The following is a 27238-nucleotide window of genomic DNA, read 5'->3' on the forward strand; positions in this document are numbered from 1 at the left end:
TGGAAAGATCTTAAAAACCTAAGTTCACATTTAAAAGATGAAAATAACTTCACAGTCAAAAGAAAAAAAAATGAAGTATAAGATCTCAAAACTATTCTGGGGTGGGGGAAGGATTTTGTGAGTGTTGAAGGTGGAGAGATACGCACCCCCAAAAAGGTCTATCACACCTGAAGAATCCACTTTTGCTGGCGAGGCAGTGGTTGCAGGAGATGGTGCTACAAACGTATCCACTGGAGCAAAGCACATAACAGGACAAAGGGCACGTCACCCAAAGGAAAATGAAGCCCTGAGCCTCGACAAATAGCTTCCTGAGATTTCATGTTGAATAGCAGGAAGATCTATCCTCTTAAGTTGGACAGGCTTAACAGTTAAGTAAAAGCCAACAGATTTAAAAATACATATTTCACTGAAGAAAATAAAACTTGACCCCCTGAGGTCACAGGATGTAGTGTGAAAAAGAGTTTTTCTCTTTCCAGTTGGTAGCAGATTTGAAATACAGGGGGTCATCAATTGGGGATGGACCAAAAATGAGATTTTTAAGTGAATTTTGAGTGTAAAGGAACTCAAGACAACCCTCATATTTTTGCATTTGTCTTTCCACACATAACCCTCACCCCCACCACTAAAACATCTCGGAAGGCTTGACCTTGGCAGAAACACTCACCGGATAGGAGGTCAGCAGTGAGAGAGCTCTCAGGCACAGGAGAGGCCCCTTGTGGTGGAGAGGAGAAAGCATCTTCCCAGAGTGAAACAAACCAAAACCAAGCAGAAGTGAGTAGAGAGCTGAAATCACAGTCAGAAATCTAACAAGTGCATTATCACAGGGGTGGACAAAGGGCTTTTGCATGAAATCATCGAGGCAAACTCACGTAAAGAAAGGGGGCTTTGGCTTTACCTGTCCCAAACAGGTCTATGCTAGGAGCAGCTTCTGGCTTAGGCGCGGGGGCGACTTCAGGAGCAGACTCAAACAAATCTAAGACCAAGAACATACATGCCTTTACTCAATGGGACGGACCCGCCAGAAACCGCCTCTTTCCAGTTGCGGTGAGCACTTTTGGAAGAGTTCTGAAACGAGCTGCAAATGGTTGCTGGAGAACCATTTCATGACACAGACATCATGCAGTCAAGAGTTGCATATGCAGGACACCGCAAGGACCGGAATACAATCCACCGGGTGGCAAGAGTTCAATGACATCGACAATGACAACAAAAAAATTACCACCAAAGATATCTAGAGCAGGAGGAGCGGAGGTGGTGGTGGCGGAAGTGGTGGCAGTGGTGGCGGCGGCGGCGGTGGCAGCGGTAGTGGCAGCGGTGGCAGCTGCGACGGCGGGAGCAGGAGAAGGAGCAGTGGCGGGAACCGGAGGGGCTGTGCTAGCTGTAGGGGTAACTACAGGAACACTGGTCTCAGGTGGCTTCATTGCAAAGAGGTCCAGCTCAGGTGCAGCCTCTGCACTACCTTCAGACGGGGCAAAGGGGTCTTGGGGAAAGGAAAGTGGAGACACACACACAGCATCAGTAAGGAAACAGGCAAGAGAGCAGCGTTATAACTACAGGGACCAAGACACCTGGCACAGATATTCCCAAGCTAGCTAGGCTTTAGGCTGCTTGCTAGGCATTAGCTGCTGGCTAGGCATTAGGCTGCTTGCTTTCAGCTAGTACCCTACTAGTGGGGGTCAGTGATTAGCATGTTCTTCTAAAGAGAAAAGAAAACCTAGCAGGTACCACGAATTCAGAAAACAGAAATTGAAACGCTTAACAAGTATTTGTCAGATTAGACTACAGTCTAGGATTGGAGACTGTTATTTTTTTAATGCTCACTTAATCTGGTCAACTTGGTAGCTTGGAAGATTCATGAAAACATGCCTATATACTGGAATTCAGTGTTACAAAAGGAGTACAATACATTGATAGCATTTATGGTTGCTGTTGAGTTGCTAAGTCGTCTCAGACTCTTTACAACCCCATGGATTATAGCCCATCAGGCTCCTCTGTCCATGGGGTTTCCCAGGCAAGAATACTAGAGTGGGTTGCCATTTCCTTCTCCAAGGGATCTTCTCAACCCAGGAATCGAACCCACATCTCCTGCATTTCAGGCAGATTCTTTACCACTAAGCCAACAGGGAAGTCCATCAGTAAGCATTAGAGGGAACAAAAACATTAAGGCAGCATACTTGCAGTGACAAAAATTGTCAATCTTGAGAAATTGTCAATTTTGGTAAGTATGCCCTTCGTTTTCTTAATGTTTTAAGTGTCAGCATTCTTCATTCTTAGGAGGAGTGATCTTTTATGCTCGGAAGAAAGTAAAATTAGAAACACAGAGGGCCATGTCTAGCTACGGGGGTTTCACATCAGGACAAAACGACAACAGACGGGCTCAGGGTTGGAAACCCACCATTTCCTGAACAAGCATCAAGTGCCGCTGCTACGGGGGTTGGGGGGGCCGGCGCAGTGGCCCCTTCGGATGCTGTAGGGGCCTCCCCGGGAGAAGCTGCAAAGGCATCTTGGGTGCAGGTTTTAAAACAAAAGAAATGAAAGGGATAAAAAGAGAAGAAAAATATAGTAAAAGAACCAAGTTAAACTGCAAAGAAGGCTCCCTTATACAACATGAATTCTTAAAATGCATTTTTACAGCCCATGCACTATTGGCAGTCACAGAACAATGACTCCTGGCGCCCCTTCATGTTGGTTACATGCAAAGTGGTGCAGTGTGGAGCCTCTGAGACCTGTGAGGATCCAAAGGGTAACAGGATTCTCATTGTATAAGGGCTCTAAGAAGCATGTTTTATGCATCACTAGAAAGTAATGGATGTGAAAATTAAAACACAAAAATTACTTTCTTAGGCAGTTTGAGACATTGAGCTTTCATTATTTATATACTATGTTACTATGATGTCTCTGACTCATGGTATCTAGCAAGCATGGATGTCCTCTTTAATGCCAATAAAATTAAATATAAAATGACATAAACCATTTAAATTTAAATTTTCTTTTATAGTCTAGGCAAAATCGCACTGTTAACATCACATATATAAATATTCATAAGTTAAACTTTCATTATCCCTGAGAAACATTTTCAGACACAACTAAGGATCTGCTTTAAAGAACTAAAGAAAAAAAATTAGGAGATGATGCCATAATGTCTTTATTTTGACTTAAATTTATGGCTATTTTCAAATACTGCATTGTTCTAGTTATGTGGAAAATTACCTGTTTTCCATGAACTAAAAATATAGTTTCATGTTTTGAAACTACAAGTATGTAACTGTTTATAGTAAATAATGATACTATACAGTAGATCCATTAACATACAGGCAGCCTCCATTTATAAATGCCCAATTTATAAATGGCTGATGTGTGCAAAGGATCCCAAATGTGTTTCTGTCAACACACCATGTTAATTATGGTACAATTAGTTTTACCTGGAGTTTTCAAAGAAACCCTTTCATTCCAAAGTACAAAAGGAATGAAGTTATCATAAATATGACCTGCCTAGAAGAAATTCTTGGAAAGTGGGGACCAAAAAGTACCTGCCACTTACCTGCTAGGCTTATATCCTAAACTGCTGCCTTCTGCAATACTTACCAGCGTTCCCTAGAACATTGCTCCTCCAGCCATTAAAAAGAATTTGTCAAACAAAATGCTACCCAGTATTTCCCCTTTCTCCGAGATTTACCTGGTCTATTAAGCGGTAGGAAATCCTACAGTCAGGACACTTGTTTCTCAGTTTAACCCAGAGTGTTTCAAATGGATCTGAGTATGAGACACACTATGGTAACATCCTGAAACCCAGCATTAACAAATGTTAAACATTAGAGACCCACGTGGGTTAAAAGGTTCTTTACAAAAATACCAATATCGCTGGAATAGACAAAGGACAATCATATGTTACAGTTTGATTTGATTGCTTCTCACAGCTACACTGAGGGAATACATTCTGGTAAAGGTCAGTCAAGGGAGATGGTGAGTAATAACAATGGCATAGGAGAAAAACACTTGGGGATAGGACAGACAGCCTCCCCAGATGCCATGTTAAAGATACTATCACAGAAGACTTAGGGCAACATGAAAGCACTAAGAACTGGGGCCAACGGTCTAAGAGAAGGTTTGTTATTGTTCAGTCACTAAGTCATGCCCGACTCTGCAATCCCATGGACTGCTGAAAATATTTTGCCATGAGTCAGGTCTGTTTTCTTTCTAGTCTTATAAAATCTGGAACTGAGGATAGTGTGATTGGAAGCAACAGAAACAGTAATAGCAGTCACTATTTGTGTGCCAGTCACTAGGTAAATATTTCATTGAAATTATTACATTTAATTCCTACAGCTCTCTTGGGATGTAAGTTCTATCTTCTCCACTTTGTAGATAAGAGAATGGAAACTTGTAAACTCTGAGGATTTGCCCAAGGTTTGGCAAATGGTGGAGTCAGGATTGGCCGTAAACTGTATGACTGAAGTCTGTGTGGTTAACCACTCTACTGTGATGAACTGTGCCACTTTCTACTATACTGTCCCCTCCTTGTAGTATTGAATTAAGTATCAGTTACATCAGCGCTTTTGGCTTCCCTGGTGGCTCAGATGGTAAAGCGTCTGCCTACAATGCGGGAGAGACCCGGGTTCGATCCCTGGGTCAGGAAGGTCCCCTGAAGCAACCCACTCCAGTACTCTTGCCTGGAAAATCCCGTGGACAGAGGAGCCTGGTAGGCTACAGTCCACGGGATCACAGAGTCGGACACGACTGAGCGATTTCACTTTCTTTCTTTCTTTCTACGTCAGTCATGAGTTCAAACAAGTATTCACGGGTGTGCCTCTTTAATGATCACTTCTGTGTAAGCAGATGAAACCCATATTTACAGCTATATCTTCAGGAAAGGTGGTTTTTTATTTTTCCCCTCTCAGCAAGACATCTCCTTTTAATGCTTCTCTGAAACTAAACATAAACTTAACTCCTCTACTACTGTCAAAACTGCTCTTAAACCAAGGACCCCCAGCTGCTCCAGCCCATGGCTTTTAAGTCCTCCCAGCACAGGAGATGGAGACGTGAATGAATGAGTCTGGATGATCCCAACCCCACAGCCACTGTATGACTGTAGCCATGCCGGGAACCCTGAGAGATAACTGTCCAGCTGAGCTCAGCAGACCCCCAAGACTGTGAGACTGTGAGAGATAATAAAACAATTATGATGTTGTTTTCTAAAAAGACAATAAACTTCTTAGCTACCCAGGTTTCTTTCATAATCGATGGCACCATTATCCTTCCAGCATTGAAAGCTAAAACCACCTCCAATCTAGTTCTCTTTCCACTGTTACCCACTCACAGTTCCTGTCTACATTCCGCCAATTACCAACCCCTGCTATTTCTAGGAAATGTGTGTTCCTGCTTTTCTACAGTTATGGACTTGGTCCAGTCTTACCCAGAAAACCAGTCTCTCAGACATTGTGCAGACTAGCCTTCTCTTCCTTCTGGCAACACAGGAAGAATTTCCCCCTAAATTTTTATCATGTGCCTGACTTCCTATGTGAAAATTTCTTACTGCTCTTGTCCTCCCCAGGCTGAACTATCCTTCCCTGTCTTCTCCAGCCACATAAGCCATCTTTAAATCACATACGTGGCTCAAAGGTTTCAATCATTCTCAACATCTTGAGCCCAAAAGTCACCAGCATTTCATTTTCTTTCCCAGAGGTCTCAGATTATAACGTTCTTCCATTAAGTCTAGTTGTAAGGGCTTATACTTAAGTATTGATTTTAAGGAAGGTTAATTAACTTAGTTTGTTAAGCAGCCTGTACAAATGAAGTCAGGCTTGGGAAGCAAGTTCTTTGGTTTTCCAGCCACTTGGTTCTGTGCTTGCAGCCTACCATCTTCATGCAGGATGCTCACAAATTAACACAGTTGACTGAAAGGGTATCCTGGCAAATGCAAGAGGAATTAGCATCAATTTAGCATTGCACTGCTTAGAAAAACACTGTGTTGTTAAAAAAAAAACAAACACTAATACACTGTTGTTACTAAAGTTTACATCAATGAAAAACAGAATGTTTTAAAAAATTTTGTGTTTTCTCTTAATATTTGTTTTATTAATTTTTTAAAGCACAACACTGCCTTGCAGTCCTGTTCTGCCTGACCAGAGAAGACAGATTTTATTTTTTTCAAAGTTCCTTTTAAAACAATAAAGCATTTAGCAAATATAATGTTTCTTAAAAAATGTTTTTAATGACTTACACTGAAATGACTAAAACACTATGTAGGTATCAATCTGAGTATTTCAAAATAACAGATAGTCCCTATTTTTCAAATCTGTAATGAAAATATAAGGCTAAAATGCACAGAAAATTTTAATGTTTAATATTTCATATTCCTGAAATTTTAAAAATTAGTCATTTTAAAATGCATTAATCCTATTTCCAAAGTCTATTTAATCCTGCTAGCCATGTTACATAAAACCTCATAGGGGCATATTTTAAAGTCATATACATGAAATAACTGATGCTCTTATTAATCAAGTTCTACCACTTGCCCATTTTAAAGATACATTTATTTTAAATGGCCACACATCACCGGAGAGATTTTAGTTTGAATTTTAATTTAAAGTCCTACCTCTAGATGATTTCTTTTAAATCCAAAAAGAATATGAAAGAAACCAGGGAATATCACTGAAAACTACTAACATAAAACATACAGTGAAACACATAAATTTATGAACATAAAGGTTAGGGATTTTACAGCTACCAGTGACCAGGAGATGGTTTATAGAATTACAAAGATTAGCAAAAATAATTGTAATGAGATTTGCAGAGATACTCATCTCAGCCTCCAGCCAGATGACTAGAAAGGATATTGGTGAAATTAGAGAAGAGCTTCCATTCTTTGGCATTAAGTAATATGATTTGCTACAGTACTGACCTTTTAAACTTGTACTGCAGGAGAAAGAATGACATCATAAAAATATTTCCAAACATACAGATTCTTCTGCTTGATGGATGTCATCAAAGCAGTAATGATCAACACAAACAGCATAATGGGACAAAGAATATTTCTAAGAAATATCTTAGGCTTTAGAGGACCATGAGAGAAGCAAGATGGAGCTGATTGACTTCTTATAGGCAATTAAGCTCCTTCTAATGGACTGAAAAACAAAAATCTGAATAGCTAAAGGAACAGAAATGTTTACATACAAAATTGTTACCACCCTGCTCATATTTTTTCTTGAATTTTCCTGTTAACATAAGCCTATGAGAAACCATCCATACTCAAGATTAATCATGGGGGAAGAAGGAGGGGATGAAGAAGTTTATTTTATAAATGTAAACTAAAACTCTAATTTCTGGTCTCAAAAGTTATCAAGGCATGATGAAAAACTAACTTTCTCTGGCAAATAATTCTTTATAATAAATTATTTAAGAATCTGAAAATCCCTTCTACTTTTTTTTAATAAAAGCAGATTTTTTCCTGTAATAGCATGGCAGTGCAGCAAGGCAGCAGCAAATTGCCTCACATGAAACAGAGGCAACAATGCAGTGTCAAGCTGAGGACTCCTTGTCTTAGACACCGTTGGCGAGCTTCAGAGAGTGGGGCACACAGCAGTGTTACATGATGGTATGTAAGCGTATGTTCCCAGGGGAATTTATAAACTCTGCTAGAACCTGCCAAAACTCTCTTGCCCCCACCACATTGTTTGCATCCTCTGATTTCTTTTCTTTTTTTTTTTTGCATCCTCTGATTTCTTTACCATATTCTCAAAATGCCCTGGGAAAGATGTTATGTTGAAATGAAGAAACACGAAACTATGATGATTGTAACACTATTCAATGGACACATCTAAAATGAGCACTTCTCCAGGTTTGGACATAAGCACCACTCAAGATGGGAAGATGTAAATAAAGTGGCTTCAGATGGTTCATTGGGTCCAGACATGTTATACTGGCAGAGCCTAGGATATCTGACTCAGGCTTACAGCTGTAAATCAACTCTGTCAGAACTTACATTTGTATGGAATAAAATATTTTCAGACTATCATTCAAAGTCTGCTATAAACCTGTTTTCAATCAGCTTTGCAAGTACTGATTCCAGTGATCTCTCAAAGTTCTGAAGCCAAAGATAATCCAAATCTTTGCTTGCAAAGAACAAGCTTAAGGTTGCAAAAACGGATGTCCTTAAACTCTTTTCAAAGACCTCTAGGTCTGAACTTTTAGAGGACTTTTTGTCTTAAAACTTAAAAAATAACTTAGACCAGAATTTCTCCTCCCATATTCCCCAAATAGTTTTTTCCTTCTCAGCTAGTACAAATCTAAAAAGAAATTCCAAAAACGCAATCCTAAATATGGGAGGATAGAAAGATCCGAGACCACCCTTATAGATACTGCAGGGCTGGAGCCCATAGATGGGACAAGAGTCCTAATAGTGACTTAAATCCTAACTTTGCAAAAAAATAGAAAATAAAACAGGTCCAAAGCATTGCAACCTGTGCTCTAAAACCACTAAAACAAAATGAAGTTGACAAACTGAGCAAAGATATATATGAATAAACATTTAAAAAGTACTTAAAAGTTGTGTCATACTGTTCTATCATGTAAAATATTTTAAACATCTTCATACTATGGTAATTTTAGTAATCCTGCAAGGAAAATGAAAGAAGAGGGATGTGACTGACTAACCTCCAAAGAGATCGACGTCAGCAGTGACAGCTGTGGTAGTTGAGGCAGAGGCTGCAGCAGCTGCAGTTTCAGCAGTTGTAGCAGGAGGAGTAGGTTCTGGTGCAAACGGATCTGTGATCTGCGCTTCGGAGGGAACAGAGGAAAGTGCAGCCAGAGAATCTACGTCGCACCAGACACAGAACAAATGAAAGAGAAGAAAAGGAAAGGACAAAAGATATACCAGGCTTCAAATGATCAAAGTGAGGACAATTATTAAGATATGGAAGTCTCTCAAAACAGAGGTTTACAGATAAAGCTTTACTCACCCTCTCCCAAAAGGTCTATTGATGTCCATGGGGTCAGCATATGAAGAAATAAGAGAGAAAGCTGAAACTTTCAACCACACCAATGTCCAAGCAGGGTGAGGCACTAACTGAAGAAATTTTAGCTTTATGTACCTTTCTGGACCATTTGTAATTAAAAAATAAATGTTACCTATTTTTATCATGGAACTTTAGAGCCGGAAGTGACCTTAGGGATCCTCTAGATCAAATTTCCTATTTCATAGATGGGAAAACTGAGAGCAAGGGAGGTCAAGAGACTTACCTTAAGTTAGATCTAAATGATTCTGATGAACTCAACTGATTTTTTATCAGAATTACTATTTCATTTGCTTTGGTTGATTTCATTATACTATAATTGTCAATTCTGAAGAAACCATAGTTAATTGAACTTTGTTGATCCTCTTTATTTGATGTATCACTTCAGTGTAGAATACCAGAGCATGAACAGAAGCTTTAAAATGGCTATAGTTTGACTGTGCAACATATTAACTTGAATGAAAGTTTAAGGGTTAGAAAAAAGAAACTCAAACCTATTTTCTTCTTCATAAGTTTCACATTACCAGATGTTTTTCAGTTTAATATATGACTTTTACACTTGTAAACATTGTGACAACATATGAAAATTATTTTCAAGATGAATATGAGAGATTCTGTAGTATCAAAACTTTTCAGCCCTTCTGAGGTCAGCATTCCATTGAGAGGTTCATACTTTCTTAGTGATCAACAGTGGGATTACAGATGGCATCCTAAATAATAAGCCTAAGAGGGATTATTTTTAACTATACTATGACTTTAAGTTAAACATTTAGAGTCTCCAATGCATTCCTCTAGTATCAGTCACGTGATACACGTCTCAAGCATCACATTCGAATTCATGAATGTTACTGGAAATTTATTTTAAACATGAAGAAACTTTATCAAAACTCATTTGGAAGCTATTTTTTTCAGAGCTTTAAAAATGATATGAGAACTCAGTAAACCAAAAGTTCCAGATGACATTTAAAAGGTTGATAAACATAAATTTGACATTAATAATAATTACTTTAGACATAAAGATACACAGACTGAAAGTGAGGGGATGGAAAAATGTATTCTATGTAAATAGAAATGAAAAGCCAGGGTAGCAATACTTATGTGAGACAAAACACACTTGAAAATAAACACTGTTATAAGAGACAAGGAAAAATAGCACATACTAATCAAGGGATCGATTAATGAAGAAAATATGACAACTGTAAACATATATGTATCCAACACGTGTGTGTGTGTGTGTGCTCAGTCATTCAGTCATGTCCGACTCTTTGTGAGCCCATGGATTATAGCCCTCTAGGCTTTCTTGTCCATGGAATTTTCCAGGTAAGAATATTGGAGTAGGTTGCCATTTCCAACTCCAGAGCATCTTCCTGACCCAGGGATCAAATCCAAGTCTCCTGTGTCTCCCACACTGGCAGGCAGATTCTTTACCAGTGCGCCACCTGGGAAGCCCCATGCAACCAACACAGGAGCACCTAAATACATAAAGTAAATCTGAACAGACATAAAGGGAGTAACTGACAGTAACACAAAAGGCACAGGGGCCTCACATCACTGGACAGATGATCGAAACAGAAAATCAATAAGGAGACACTGGCCTTAAATTACATTATTAGATCAGATGGACTTTATACATATTTTTTATTTTATATAAATTTAAGTGTTTATGCACACACATATATAAACATTACATCCAAAAGTAGTAGAAAACACATTCTTTTCAAGAGCACATGGAACAATCTCTAGGATAGATCATATGCTAGGCAACAAAAGAAGTCTCAGTAAATTTAAGAAGACTAAAATCATATCAAGGACCTTTTCCAAACACAATGTTGAAACTAGAAATCAACTACATGAAAAAACTTCAAAAAACACAAATCCATGGAGGCTGAACAACACATTACTAAATAAAGGATCACTGAAGAAATAAAAAATACGTGGAGACAAGTGAAAATTAAATACAGTGACTCAAAATCTATGGGAAGCAGCAAAAACAATTCTAAGAGGAAGCTTTATAGTAACACACGCCTATCTCAGGAAATGAAAAAAACTCAAATACAACAAAACCTTACACGTAAAAGAACTATAAAAAGGAGATCAAACAAACGTTTAGAATAAGGAAAGAAATCATAAAGATCAGAGCAGAAATAAATGAAACAGAGATTCAAAACAATAGAAAAGATCAATGAAACTGAGAGCTGTCTCTTTGAAAAAATAAATAAACCTTTAGCCAGATTCATCACGGAAAAATCAATAAAATCAGAAATGAAAAAGGAGAAGTTATAACCACCACCACAAAGGATCATAAGAGATTCCTACAAACAATTAAATGGCAAAAAATAGACAATCTAGGATAAATGGATAATTCCTCAACACTGAATCAAGAAAAAATAAAAAATACAAAAGAGATCAGTTACCAGTAGTGAAACTGAATCAGTAATTAGAAAAACTCCCAACAAACAGAGGTCCAGGAGCAGATACATGGGTTCACAGGTGAATTCTACCAAATATTTATTAAAGAGTTAACACCTATCCTTCTGAAACTATTTCAAAAACCTGCAGAAGAAGGACACTTCCCAACTCATTCTACAGGGCCAGCATCACCCTGATCCAAAATCAGACAAAGATATCACAAAAAAGAAAACTGCCCGCCAATATCACTGATGAACGCAGATGCAAAAATCCTCAAGAAAATATTAGCAAACAAAATCCAGCAATATATTAATGATCATGATCAGGTGGGATTTACCCCAGGAATAGTTACAAATCAGTATGATACATCACACCAACAATTTGAAGAAGATAAATCATATGATCATCTCAATGGATGTGGAAAAAAAACTTCTGACAGATTTCAACATTATTTATGATAAAAACTCTCAACAAAGGGGACATAGAGGGAATATACCTTAACATAATAAAGGCTACATATGACAAACCCACAGCTAACACAATATTCAACAGTGAAAATCTGAAAGCTTTTCCTCTAAGATCAGGAATAGGAAAAGATTCCCCATTCTTGCCACATTTCCTCAGTATAATATTGGAACTCCTAGCCACAACAATCATACAAAAACAATCAGGAAAGAAATGAAAGGAACCCAAATTGGAAAGGAAGTACTAAAACTGTCACTCTTTGCAGAAGACATGATACCATACATAGAAAACCCTAAAGATGCCACCAAAATGAAACTACTAAACTACTAAAATCATAGCTCAGTAAAGTTGCAGGATACAGAATTAATATACAGAAATCTGTTGAGTTTCCATACACTAAGAGTGAACTACCAAAAAGTGAATCCATACTTACACGGCAATTAATTTACAACAAAGGAGGTAACAATAAAGGGGAAAAAAGACAGCCTCTTCAATAAATGGTGTTAGGAAAACTGAACTGCTACATGTCAAAGAAGCAAACTAGACTTTCTCATATTATGTATAATAATAAATTCAAAATGGATTAAAGACTTAAATGTAAGACCTGAAATCAGAAAACTTCTTGAAGAAAATACAGGCAGTATACTCTTTGATATGGGCCTTAATAATATTTTGGGGAGTATGTTTCCTCAGACAAGGGAAACAAAAACAAATGGGACTATGTCAAACCAGAAAGTTTTTACAGTGAAGGAAATTATCAACAAAATGAACAGGAGAAGACATTGGAAAATAAGAAATCCAATTAGGGGTTAATAACCAAAATACACAAATAACGCATACAGTTCAACCAAAAATAAGCAAACAACTTGATTATAAAAGAGACAGAGGACTTGAGTAGACATTTTTCCAAAGAAGACATACAGACAGCTATCAGACACGTGAAAAGACGCTCCACATCCCTAATTGTCAGGGAAATTAAAATCAAAACCACAATGAGATATTGCCTCACACCTGCAAGACTGTCTATTATCAAAAAGACAACAAATAACAAGTGCTGGTGAGAATGTGATGAAAAGGGAATCCTCATGCACTGTGAGGGAAGGTAAACCGGTGCAGCCACTATGGAGAACAGTATAGAGATTCTTCAAAAAATTAAAAACAGAACTACCATGTGACCCAGCAATTCCACTCCTCCAGGTTATTTATCCAAAGAAAATGAAAACACTAATTAGAAAAGATACATGCATCCCTATGTTCACTGCAGCATAGCTGAGATATGGAAGCAATGTAACTGCCAATCACTAGATGAATAGATAAAGGTGTGTGTGTGTGTGTGTGTGTGTGTGTGTGTGTGTGCGTGCATGCGTGCGTGCGTGCATGTGTGTGTGTGCGTCTGTGTGTGTATCTAGCTATCTACCTATAATGGGATATTACTTAGTCATAAGAAAGAGTGAATCTTTGTCATCGGTGACAATGTGAATAATCCTAGGGGGTTGTTATGCTAAGTGAAAAAAGTCGGAGAAAGACAAATACTATACGATTATATGTAGAGTCTAAAAAACAAGCCAAATGAACAAACATAACAAAATAGAAACAGAATCATAGATATGGAGAATAAACAGGTGGTTGCCAGAGGGGAAGGGTTGTAGGGTAGGAGAGAAATAGGTGAGAGGGATTGAGAGGAACAAACTTTCAGTTGCCAAATAAATGAGTCATGAAATGTATTGTGGGGAATATAGTTATTAATACATAACATCTTTGTATAGACTTAAGGTGCTGACTTCTTTGAAATGTATAGAAATATTCAATCACTATATTGTATAATGGGAACTAACAGTGTTTTAGGTCAAATATACTTCAAAACAAATGGACACAGAGAAACAGAGATCAGATTTGTGGTTACCAGAGGCAGGGGAAGAGTGAAGGGGAGTTTGATGAAGGCAGTCAAAAAATATAAACTTCCAGTTATAGGATAAAGAAGTACTACAGAGATAATATACAACAAGATAAACATAATCAGTGCCACCGTATGTTACATATGAAAGTTGCGAAGAGAGTAAATGCTAACAGTTCTCATCACAAGCAAGAAAATCTTTATTCTACTTCTTTGTGTATCTACATGAAAAGCTGGATGTTCACTAAATTTATTTTGGTAATCATTTCTTGTATTACAGAAATTGCTAGAAAACATTCCCTGTAACCAAGGAAACAGAACTACAACAAGGAGATCTATATGGTGCAGTGAGATAGAGTCACACTTTAGATTAAGTGTGTTAATATATTTAAGTGCTCACCTACATCCAGAACATATCAAATGCTTGATAATGAAAGTTAATAATAGCAATGGCTTAGATGGTAGCTAGCCTTATTGTGCTGATCATTTCAGAATGCATAGAAATGCTGAATGTAGTATACTTGAAACAAATATAATTAGTGTATGCCAATTATACTTTAATAAAAAAGAGCAACAGCTAACATTTAAGTTGACATACGACTATGAATTTCAAAGTTTCTATAAATCTTCCACAGAGAGAAAGTGTGTGTGTGTATTCATGAATGTGCATGAAAACAACCTACAGATGTGCCCCACCTAGATTTAACTAACAAGCAAAAGGTAATGTGGGTCACAAACACTGCTTATAGTATAGCTATTAATAATATTCACATGGAAACAAAGTCATGTGGTCACATAATATTGATGAGCCTTCAAAAGTGTGTTAATAAATTTCTATTAAGTCTATTAATTCTAAGAAAACACTAGGAGTAATTCTGTATTTCTCAAAAAGTAGAAATTTTACTTCAAGCATTTACAATGAGAAATTAGCCATTTCCCACTTCTAGGATGCACAGAAATACAATACACACACACTCAGTTGTTTGTACAGAGGGATGCATTTATTATGAAGAAAAAAACACTCTCCCTATAATGGGGAGAAAGATAGGGATTTTAAAAATGCCCTGTATTTTTTCAGTCAAAGGTGATCCTTATTGGCAAGCAGAATGCCACATGTAATATGCACTATTTAAATTAAATTTATAAAATATGAATATGCTAAATTTGGTTCACACCAACAAGAAGTACTATCCTTTACAATATGTCCCCTAAATTGGCAATATTTATCAGTACTCAGAACCCTTATGAGAAATTTGTAAACACTTGATGTGGATACCTCATTAGAAAATGAAATTCTCTTACTATCATTATGGCCAGATAAGAACATACAGATTGCTCAAGAGGCAGGTCAGGTGGTCTAGTATTCCCATTTCTTTAGGAATTTTCCAGACTTTGTTGTGGTCCACACAGTCAAAGGCTTTGGCATAGTCAATAAAGCAGAACAAAACATATTTGTTATAATTTAGAATCCTCTTCAAATATGACTGTGTATCTATGGAATAAATGCAAACTCAAGGTAACTATGGGGCCTTTCAGGTAAGCTCAGCGGTAAAGAATCTGCCTACTAAGCAGGAGATGCAGGTTCAATCCCTGGGTTGGGAAGATCCCCTGGAGAAGGAAATGGCAACCCAGGTCAGTATTCTTGCCTGGGAAATCCCATGGACAGAGGAGCCTAGTGGGCTGCAGTGCATAGGATCACAAAAGAGCTGGACACAACTTGGCAACTAAACAATAGCAGCAAAGGTGACTATTATCTCTCAATTTCATATTATACTAGTTTACTTGAATTTATTAAGACTTATAAGTTTTACTATTTTGCTTAAGAACTAGAGAATTTATTTATTAGTATTTTCCTCCCCAGCTGACTTTTCTACTGCTATGAAAATACCTATAGATATTTTGTTGAGACAAAAGACTAATGCTGTCTAACCATCAGGTTCTAAGCCAACACTATTATACACTATAATGTGCTTTGTACTAATTATGAAAAACTGTTTCTGCTGAGCCAGCAAGTTGGAAAAGGTTTTCCTTATCCCTCAAGGATGAAAAAAGCCCACAGCTTGGCCAACAGAAAGCAGGCTGAATTTCAGACCTCTTGCCCTGCATTTGGGAAAGACAGACTGCAGATCCACACTGCACGGCCCTAGCTAAACCATACTCATCTGCTTTCTTCTATATTCACTGATATCTCAATGTTTCAATCATCAATAGCTATTCATTCCTATCAAGCAAAGACTTAAGTGTGTTATAATAAAATTGGCTATTATAACTTATTTCTCATAGTATTGTGTGTCTTAGCAAAAAGTACCGAGAGATGAATATGAATAAAAATGTTGGGAATTCCCTGGTGGTCCAGTAGCTAGGACTCTGTGCTTCCACTGCAGAGGACAGGGGTTCAATCCTTGGTTGGGGAATAAAGGTTCCACATGCAGTGTGGTGTGGCCGAATTTTTTAAATGTTACCTCTCACCTAGAGTTGTTCTTTTTATTATTCCTTTGGTGTAAAACAAACAAACCAAACAAAAAGGACACAATCTCTCTTCAGTTTGACACTGGAGAATATGGTGAAAGGAGACAGTTAACAATATCACTATTTACTTACCAAAGTTTCTAAATCACTAAACCACTATGCTTGATAAGTTCTAAAAATTACAAAGTGTCAAATATCTACTGATTTAATTAGTTGAGAAAATTAGAGGTAATACATTCATATAATACTGAAAAAATTTTGTATAACCCCATGAATTTATAATTAACACTAAATGTGAAATTATAAAAGTTCTATAAAAGCCATTCATATGAACTTTATGACAGAGAAAGTCTGATTTAAGGATATAGATTTGAAGCATTCTTTAATAAGTAAGAAAACATATTATGTTGTATAAGATACTGGGGCAACGAAAATGAGTTATAAGTTGAAATAAACATTTCAAAAAGATGAAGGTCAGAATGAGAAAGCATAAGAACCAGAAGGCCCTTATAGTACTTATAGCTGATTCATGTTGTTGTGTAGCAGCAACTAACAGTAATGTAAAGCAATTATACTACAATTAAAAAAAAATACCATGAAGAGTTGAATATGGTTTTTTAAAAAGAAGGCCCTTTACAAAACCAATTCAACAATATTTTCCTTTACCAACAGAGATTTAATAAAGTTAAGTGATGTTGAGACTTCTGATTAAAAAAAATGACAGCTGTCAACTTAGGAGTTGAACCTTTTAACAAGGGAGAAGTTTGAAGCATTTAAATGGAAAAGCACCAATATTTTAAATGCTCATCTACATAGTTCGCAACTTTATTTCACAACTAGTTACTTTCATTTTGTTAACAAAAAGCTTGGAAATAAAATCAAGAGATTATAGCAGGTACTTCTGATATCACTCTGCCAATGTTTACCAAGCTCACCTAAGGATTATTTAATTACCTATGGAATGAAACTTCATTTGACGTTGCAGTTTAACATTAATTAAGGACTGATTCTGAAATATGTATCGCGTTACAGTTCTTGTCTGCTAGTGATATAATACTATGTTTGGGAGAAAAGATAACCTTAAGACATGATTTTTATTGCCCTATTGGACATTAACCAGTTTTAAACCCAACCTAGCCATCTTATTTTAACATTCCTTTTCTATAAATCCCAATTCCTCAAAATGCTGTTTTAACCAGCTTTATCATCTTACTGGTTTCCTCATCAGCCAGTTAATGTCTTTTACCAGTGTTGTTTCTCAACCCCACAGCTTTACTAAGGCATAACTGATATATAAAAATTGTATATATTTAAGATGCACAGGTGTTCCCATCTCTTGAAGAATTTTCCACAGTTTATTGTGCTCCACACGGTCAAAGGTTTTGGCATAGTCATTAAAGCAGAAATCGATGTCTTTCTGGAACTCTCTTGCTTTTTCGATGATCCAGCGGATGTTGGCAATTTGATCTCTGGTTCCTCTGCCTTTTCTAAAACCAGCTTGAACATCTGGAAGTTCACGGTTCACGTATTTCTGAAGCCTGGCTTGTAGAATTTGAGCATTACTTTACTAGCGTGTGAGATGAGTGCAGCTGTGTGAAGAATTGATGCTTTTGAACTGTGGTGTTGGAGAAGACTCTTGAGAGTCCCTTGGACTGCAAGGAGATCCAACCAATCCATTCTGAAGGAGATCAGCCCTGGGATTTCTTTGGAAGGAATGATGCTGAAGCTGAAACTCCAGTACTTTGGCCACCTCATGCAAAGAGTTGACTCATCGGAAAAGACTCTGATGCTGGGAGGGATTGGGGGCAGGAGGAGAAGGGGACAACAGAGGATGAGATTGCATCACTGACTCGATGGACTTGAGTCTGAGTGAACTGCGGGAGTTGGTGATAGACAGGGAGGCCTGGCATGCTGCGATTCATGGGGTCACAAAGAGTTGGACACAACTGAGAGACTGAACTGAACTGAAGATGCACAGTGTAATAATTTGTTATACATATACATTATGAGAAAATGACCACAATCAAACTAACACATCCATCATCTCACATAGTTCCTGTGTTTTTGTAGTTTGAATATTTAAGATTATTCTTTTAGCAAGTTTCAAGTATACAACACAGTATTATTAACTATAGTAACCATACTGTACACTAGATCTCCAGAAATTCTTCAGCTTACAACTGACCTTTTGTACCCTGTGACCAACATCTTCCCATTCCATGCCCTGCCCTCCATTGCTGAACAACAGCCCCAGGCAACTTCAACTTTCTGTATCTATGAGTTTGACTTTTTTAAGATTCCACATATAAGTGAGGGTGTACATATTTGTCTTTCTGTGTCTGGCATATTTATTCGCTTGGCACAATGTCCTTTTTGTCATCCATATTGTCACACATAGGAGGATTTCCTTCTTTTTAAAGGGCTGAGAAATATTCCACTGAATATATACAACATGTTTTCCTTACCCTTTCATCTGCTGACAAACACAAGTTTTTTTTTTTCTTGGCTATTGTGGCTAATGCTGCAATGAACATGGGAGTGCAGATATCCATCCACCTAGAAGTGAGACTGGCGAACCATGTAATAGCTCTATTTTGATTGTTTTGAGGATCTTCTACTCTACTGTTTTCCACAATGGTTGTACCAATTTACATTCCCACCAACAGTGTATAATGATTCCCTTTCTTCACACCCTCAACAAACACTTCTCTCTTCTCTTACTAATAATAGTCATGCTAACAAGTGTGGGGTGTTATTTCTGGTTCTGATTTCCATTTTCCTGATGATTAATGACAGTGAACACTTTCTCATATACCTGTTAGCCATCTGCACATCTTCTATGGAAAATTTTAAAATCAAGGTATTTGGGTTCCTTTTTTTGCTTGCAAATATTTTCTCCCATTCCACAGGCTGCATTTTCATTCTGTTGATTGTTTCCTTTGCTGTGTAGAGGCTTTGTAGCTTGAATGTAGTTTCACTTGCTTATTTTTGCTTCTGTTGCCTGTGTTTTTGGTGGCAAATCAAAAAATCCATTGCTAAGATCAATGTCTAGGAGTTTTTTCCCCTAAGATTTATGGTTTCAGGTTTTATATTTGTTTTAATCCATTTGAGTTTTGTGTATGATATAAGATAAGGTTCCGATTTTATTCTTTTGCACTACAGACTGCAGTGATTCTGTAGATCACTTTGGGTAGTATGGACATTTTAACAGTATTAGCTCTTCTAGTCCATGATCAAAGGATATCTCCCCATTTATTGTGTCTTCAATTTCTTTCATCAATGTTTTATAGTTTTCAGTGTAGAGGCTTTTCATCTCCTTGGTTAAGTCTATTGCTAAGTATTGGGTTGGCCAAAAGGTTCATTTGGGTTGTTATGGAAAAACCCAAACTTCTTTGCCAACTCAATATTTTATTTTTCTTGATGCTACTATAAACGGAATTATTTTTCATTTCTTTTTCAGATAGTTTGTTGTTAGTGTATAGAAATGCAGTTGATTTTCATACATAAACTTTGATTCCCAAACTTTACTGAATTCATTTATTAGTTCTAACAGTTTTTTCGTGGCATCTTTTGGGTTTCTACATGTAAGACCAAGTCATCTGCAAAGACAATTTTATTTCTTCCTTTCCAATTTGGATGCTTTTTATTTATTTTTCTTGACTAATTGCTCTGGCTTAGATTTACAGTACTATGTTGGATAGAACTCAAGAGTAGGCATCTTTGTCCTAATCTTAGAGGAAAATGTTATAGCTTTTCATCATTTAGAATCATGTTAGCTGTGGACGTGTCATATATACCCTTTATTATGTTGAGATACATTCCTTCTCTACCTAATTTGTTGACAGTTTTTTTTTTTTTAATCATGAAAGGTTGTTGAACTGTTAAGTACTTTTTCTGCAACTATTGAGATCATCATATGATTTTCATCCTTTATTCTACCATGTGGTGTATATCACCAGCAACTGTCAAACCATCCTTGCATTGCAAGGAGAAACCCCACTTGATCATAGTGTAGGATCCTTTTAATGTCCTGTTGAATTCAGTTTGTAATATTTTGTGAAGGATTTTTGTAGTTTTATGTTCATCAGGAATGATGGCCTGTTATTTTCTTTTCTTATAGTGTGTGTATCTGGCTTTGGTATGAGAGTAAAACTAGCTTCAAAAAAGCAAAGATTGGAAGTGTTCCCTCTTTTCAATTTTTTGGGAAGAATTTGAGTAGAACTGGCATTAATTTCTGTTTAAATGTTTGGCAGAATTCACTCGTGAAGCTGTATGATCAAGGGTTTTTCTTTGTTGGGAGGTTTCTGATTTCTGCTTCAATTTCCTTACGTATGTTAGTCTGTTCAGATTTTCTTTTTTGTCTTGACTGTCAGTTGTATGTTTGTTGGTCAGCTGTATCTTGGTCAGCTGTATGTTTCTAGGAATTTATCCATTTCTTTTAGGTTATCCAATCATGGCATATAATTGCTCACAACAATCTCTTATGATTCTTTGCATTTTTATGGTATCAGCTATAATGTTTCCTCTTTCATTTATAATTTTAGTTTGGGTCATTGCCCTTTTTTCTTATTTAGTCTAGCCGAAGGTAATTTTGGGCTTCCCAGGTAACTCAGTGGTAAAGAATCCATTTGGCAATGAAGGAGACACAGGAGATGTTGGTTTGATTTCTGGGTCAAGAAGATTCCCTGGAGTAGGAAATGGCACCCCATTCCACTACTCTCAGCTGGAAAATCCCACTGACAGAGGAGCCTGGTGGGCTACAGTCTTTGGGGTCACAAAGAGACAAACACAACTGAGCATGCACACACGCAAAAGTAATTTTATCTTTTCAAAAAACCAACTCAGTTTTGTTGATCTTTTCTAACATCTTTCTGGTCTCTATTTCATTTATTTCTGCTCTAACCTTTGTTATTTCCTTCCTTCTGCTATCTTTGAGCTAAGTTTGTTCTTTACCTAATTCCATGAGATGTAAAGCTAGATTGTTTGAGATCTTTTTTTCTTAATGGAGGCATTTAGCACTATAAATTTCCCTCTTAGTATTGCTTTTGCAGCATCAGATAAATTTTGATATACTGTGTTTCCATTTTCTTTTGTCTCAAGATTCTTTAAAATTTCTTTTTAATTTCTTCTTTGACCCATTGGTTGGCCATATGTTATAAAATCTCCATGTATATGTGAATTTTCAAAGTTTTGTTATGTTACTGATTTCTAGTTTCATACCACTGAAGGGCAAGAATAATACTTGATATGACTTCAATCTTCTTCATCAAAATTTTCTTGTCCCAACATTCTCCACCCTGGAGAATTTTCTATGTGCAATTGAGGTGTTTGGGTGAAGCTCCTTCTAGGTCTCAGAAAGAGTCAGACATGACTGAGTGACTTCACTTTCTTTCTTTCTTCTTTTCTGAAACTTCTACAATGCTTATCTTCATTCATTTTATGATGTCCCATAGGTCCTGTATGCAGCCTCTTTTTTCCCTTTTTATTCTTTTAATTGGCTATTTTCTAATTGCCAATTGGCTATTTTCAAACCCTATCTTTGAGTTTGTGGATTTTTACTCTGTCTGATTCAGTCTTCTGTTGAAGCTCTCTACAGAGTTTTTCTTTTCAGTTCAGCCATCATATTCTATTTCATTCAGAATTTGCTTTGTTCTCTTTTATAGCCTCTACTTTCTTGTTTTGTTCATGTATAGTTTTCCTGATTTTGTTTTCTTGCCTGCATGTGTTCCCTTGAATCTCACTGAGCTTCTTTAGGATGATTATTTTGAATTCATTAGCAGACAATCTAGATTTCTTTAGGGTAAGTTACTGAGCTTTATTAGCTTCCTTTAAATGGCAACCCACCCCAGTATTCTTTGGAATATCCCATGGACTGAGGAGCCTGGTCAGCTATAGTCTATGGGGTCGTAAAGAATTGGACATTACTGAGTGACTTCTCTTTGGCAGTGTCATGGAGTTTTTTTTTTTTTTTTTTTTTTTGCCTGATTCTTTGTATTTCATGTAGCCTTGTGATGGTGCCTGTGCACTTGAAGGAAAAACACCTCTTCCTATTTTTAAACACTGGTTTTGGCAGGTGAAGATCTTCTCCTGTCAGGTCCCTGGGGTGATGATATTGCCTCTGGGATTGCAGTTGAATGGGGTGGGGGCAAGTTCATGTGGCTACTCCTGGGCCTGCTGTAGTGCCCATGTTGGTGGGCCTGTTACCAGGATCTTAGGTGGGTACAGATCCTGCTTCCTGGTCCCTGAGTGGACAGGACTGCATTCACAACCTTGGTTAGTAGGGCTGGAACTGGAACAAGGGTCCACTTTAGGGTCTTCAGTTGAGTTCAGGGGTGGTGGGCTTGTTACCAAGTGAATGTGTGGGTGTAGCTCCTACTAGGTCTCTGGGCTGGGAAGGACTAGCCCTGGACTGTAGCTAAGTGGGGCTGAATCAAGTCTGATATTTGCTTGAAGGTCCACAGTTGGGATCAAGGCCTGTAGGCCTGCCCTTATGGGTATGGATAAGTCTGTCTCCCACAAAGTCCCCAGGTGGGCAGGACAGCTTCCTGACTGCAGCTGGGAGGGGCTGAGCCTAGTCACAAGGCTTCTTTAGGATCTGAGGTTGGACTAAGATCACTGGGCCTGTCTCTAAGTGCACAGACAGGTATGTCTCCTGATAGATCTCTGGGCAGGTGGGACTGCTCCTGGACCAAGACTAAGATAGGCTGGAGCTGGGTCACAGGCAGTTTCAGGGTCCACAGCTGAGACCAAGGTCAGCAGGCCTGTTACCTAATGCATGGGTGTGTATGGTTCCCAGTCCCGTAGCAGATGTTGCCAGTGGCAGGATCATGGCCAAAGAGGACTGTAGTGAGTCCACAGGGGCATGGCAGTGTTTCCAGGACTGTTGCCAGGACCAAGGTTGATGAGCCTCCTACCTGAACCCACCTTCTCAAATCAAGCCTTCTTGATCGTGGGCTTTGCAACCTCTTTCCTGGATCCCAAAGCACCCACAAAGGCAATTTTGCCTGTGGCTGGCTGCCAAATGATTACTTCTGTGGGGAGGTACAATGGGACACTTCCTATTTGACCATCTTGCTTATGTCATTCCTTCTGTGTTATTTCTATAGTTGTATGAGCCACTTTCAAACTTAAAAAAAATTTTTACTTTGATAGTTTGATGTGGTAGAGTAAGGTATTTAATACTAACTCTGTGAAACAGTGGAAACAGTGTCAGACTTTATTTTGGGGGGCTCCAAAATCACTGCAGATGGTGACTGCAGCCATGAAATTAAAAGATGCTTACTCCTTGGAAGGAAAGTTATGACCAACCTAGATAGCATATTAAAAAGCAGAGACATTACTTTGCGAACCAAGGTCCATCTAGTCAAGGCTATGGTTTTTCCTGTGGTCATGTATGGATGTGAGAGCTGGACTGTGAAGAAGGCAGAGTGCCAAAGAATTGATGCTTTTGAACTCTGGTGTTGGAGAAGGCTCTTGAGAGTCCCTTGGACTGCAAGGAGATCCAACCAGTCCATTCTAAAGGAGATCAGTACTGGGTGTTCTTTGGAAGGAATGATGCTAAAGCTGAAACTCCAGTACTTTGGCCACCTCATGAGAAGAGTCATTGGAAAAGACACTGATGCTGGGAGGGATAGGGGGCAGGAGGAGAAGGGGATGATAAAGGTTGAGATGGCTACATGGCATCATTGACTCAATGGATGTGAGTCTGAGTGAACTGCAGGAGTTGGTGATGGACAGAGAGGCCTGGCGTGCTACAATTCATGGGGTCACAAAGAGTCGGACACGACTGAGTGACTGAACTGAACTGTGAAACTTTAAGAATGAAGCAATAATCAACTTAATTTTACATTGGTATTAAGTATCCTTTTAAATCAAACATGTATAGAAGTGGAATTTTTCCAAAGATCCATGAATAAAGTGGAAATCAAGTACTTACTCTTAACAAGTTTAGTATAGATCTTTTCTGGCACAAATAAGAATCTATCCCAGATTTCCAGTTGCATGAAATAGAATACAATATGAATAAAACCAATTCAGATCCAAAGAAATAAACTACGGAGACTGCACTTGCACAAACCAAATTCAAAATGCTGCCTTTCAGTAATCTCATCATTTCTGAAGGAAACACACTATCTTCTAAGGCCTGCACTCTTAGAGAGCAATTACTTAAAATAATCAGGATTTGAGAATAGCTAAGAAAAAATACTCCCATTGTCTTAACTTTAATAATAAAACCATGTGATTACTTGAATATTTTAACTGTATTATGGGTACTTTCGGGGCTTCCCAGGTGGCTCAGTGGTAAAGAATTTGCCTTTCAATGGAGGAGACACAGGAGACATGGGCTCTATTCCTGGGTCGAGTAGATTCTCTGGAAAAGGAAATGGCAACCCACTCCAGTGTTCTTGCCTGGAGAATCCCATGGACGGAGGAGCCTGGAGGGCACACTCCATGAGGCTGGGAAGAGTCAGACATGACTGAGCAACAGAGCACACGAACACAGCACACACGGGTACCATTTGTCTCTCTTTCAGTGTATATTTCAATCCATCGATGCCATTTTTAGCATTTCCTCCCTCAGTTTCTAGTACCATTTTGCCTAATCAGAAGGAAAGAGTAACAAATATAACCTGAATGAAAACAGCTAAACAGAAAAATGGCACAGCTGTCTGATTCCACTCACCTCCCCACGCAGTGGCGCCTCCTGAAGGTGGTGCTGGTGCTGGTGCCGCTGCTGCTGCCCCTGCAGGGGAGAAGTCTGGCTGGAGGTCCAGGAGATCGCTAGACGGTTTTGAAGTGCTGAAAGGCAAATATCACTTTACAATCAGATTTTTGAAATTTTAAAATGTAAAGATGTTTTTTAAATAAAGACTTACGCAGAAAACATCACAGATTTTGGACATTTTAAATCCAGCAAGAGAATAATATTTGTGAAAGTACAGCAGTAAAACACACGTTCCTCTAGACCAAGAGCTGGCCAACTACCCCTGCCAAGGGCCAGATGCTAGGCATCTAAGTTTTGTGGGCTAGACAGCCTCTGTCACTACTTAACTCTGCCAGTGCAGCATGAAAAAGACACAGTGTGTAAACAAACAAACATGCCTCGCTGCAATAAAAATTTATTTACAAAGACAGTGGGCTAGATCTGATCTATGGGCCATCGTCTGCCAACTCCTGCTCCACAGATAACAAAGTTAAACCATACCTCAAGCAATGGCTTACTCAGCAAATCATAGCGCAGAAAGAAAAAAGGAAAATCTAAATGCTTCAAAGTAAGGGGGAATTTTAAACATGTTATGCATTTGAAATGCTGATTATGAGGACTCTGACAAAAGGAAACATGCTCCAAATATTAAAGAGAATTATTGGTAATTTTTTCCTTTTCTCTATTTCCTAAAATTTTTTGTATTTTTTTTTGTATCATGGTAAATAATTTTTATCTTGAAAATAATTTATTTATAAACCAAAGAACACTAAAATGAACAATCAGTATTGTACCTTTTTTCTATGTTAAATTGCAACATATCAAGTTGGCCTGTAAGAGGGCCTCACCCATAAACAATTCCATATTTTTTCACTCTTACTCAGATGGGGCTGTGCTTTCCAAAGCTCTTTCATCTATAGAAGTTCCAAGGAAGAGCCTAGAGCTTTACTATTCAAAGTACGATCTCCAAACTAACAGCATCTTGGGACCTTGTTAGAAATGCAAAGTCCCAGGCTTACCCCATATCTACTATATCAGAGTCTTCATTTTACTGTGACCCCAGGTGTTCACTGTCCATTCAGGTTTAAGGAGCACTGGCTTAAAGGCTGCGATATCAGGTACTAAGCCACCAGGGTCCAGGTTCCCCAACCCTCTTTATAAATAGCAGTTCAATCCCTATCTTTTTTACATATTAGATTTGCAGGTAATATTCTTTGAAACTTGCCTAGTTTTGATATCTATTTCATAAGTACAACTGGTTTAAGAGCCAGAATAGGGAAATATTTGTTATTAAGACCTGAATCAAAGTTTTTATAAGAAGCAATTTATCTTGGTATAGAGGCAGAAAGAACTTGGCCTTTCCAAGCCTGTGATTATAAAACTAGAATTAAGTGAGTGGAGACCAACAGGCATAGTTTACATAGATACGTTATGTGGATTTATTGCTCAGTTCAAAATTCAAGTCTCCAAGTACAGAGCATTCACAATCAGAGTCACAGATACTACAAGATGGGACCAGAATCTTCTCGAGGCAAAAGAACCAAACAAAGAGCTGACCTAAGATTAATACCTGAGGAAGCCTCTCTTAGTTGGGGCTTCCTTTTAGGCACCTCAGAGATTTCATACAACACACAGTCATCCCCATGTTTCTCACTACTATTCTGACTTTTAGGTGCTATAAAAGCAATTAGGAGCATCCTGACAGTTTCTTCCTACAAGCAGAGTTTGAGTTCCTCATATGTACCACCTACTCGACCTACCATTGCATTTCACTCCATTTCATTTCATTTTATAGCACTTCAAGACAGTCTTTAAATTTCACAAAAGAAGAAATGAATTTCAGAAAACACTGTCCGTATCATCCACTTCAGAAGAACCTGAAATGTGTCCATCTTTCTTCCACTTTCTTTCCCAAATATCTGAACAAGGCAATTCCCAGAGCTTAGGTCTTACTTACACTTTGGGAGGTACAAACTTAAATAACTGTATGAAGTGTAGAAGAACTTACTCTGTGTACCTGAAAATAACCCAAAATAGCATATATTCACTAGAATAACATTTCATTTTGTGAAGTCATTTGGGTTCAATACATAAAAATAAAAAAAACCTAATCAAAATATTAATAAACAGTTTGCTACATGCTCATGAACTCACCTGACTGGTACAGCTGCCGATGCAGTTGCAAACAAATCAACCGGAGGCGATGTGTCAATAGTTTTAGCTGGTGTAGAATTAGGCGATGTAACAGTTGTGGCTGGAGAAGACTAAAAGGGAAGAGGCACAGCA

At 37.9% G+C, this 27238-nt stretch overlaps 1 protein-coding gene across 7 annotated transcripts in view; it reads right to left on the reverse strand.

Moving 5' to 3' along the window:
* SNAP91 (synaptosome associated protein 91) overlaps window positions 1–27238 on the reverse strand; it is a 170285-nt gene that overhangs the window by 43004 nt on the left and 100043 nt on the right. For 5 of the 7 annotated variants that reach the window (XM_018052935.1, XM_018052934.1, XM_018052936.1 and 2 more), the window contains 9 exons: window positions 27107–27216; window positions 24932–25047; window positions 8958–8972; window positions 8653–8811; window positions 2396–2503; window positions 1220–1480; window positions 896–973; window positions 665–736; window positions 147–230 (listed from right to left, as the gene is read on the reverse strand). In XM_018052935.1, the coding sequence (XP_017908424.1) occupies window positions 147–230; window positions 665–736; window positions 896–973; window positions 1220–1480; window positions 2396–2503; window positions 8653–8811; window positions 8958–8972; window positions 24932–25047; window positions 27107–27216 (1003 nt within the window). The remainder of the gene's footprint in view (window positions 1–146; window positions 231–664; window positions 737–895; window positions 974–1219; window positions 1481–2395; window positions 2504–8652; window positions 8812–8957; window positions 8973–24931; window positions 25048–27106; window positions 27217–27238) is intronic. The other 2 variants (XM_018052938.1, XM_018052940.1) reach the window with 2 other exon arrangements.

This window comes from Capra hircus, chromosome 9 (genome assembly GCF_001704415.2).
Source record: "Capra hircus breed San Clemente chromosome 9, ASM170441v1, whole genome shotgun sequence".
In the NCBI taxonomy this organism is placed as follows: Eukaryota; Metazoa; Chordata; class Mammalia; order Artiodactyla; family Bovidae; genus Capra; species Capra hircus.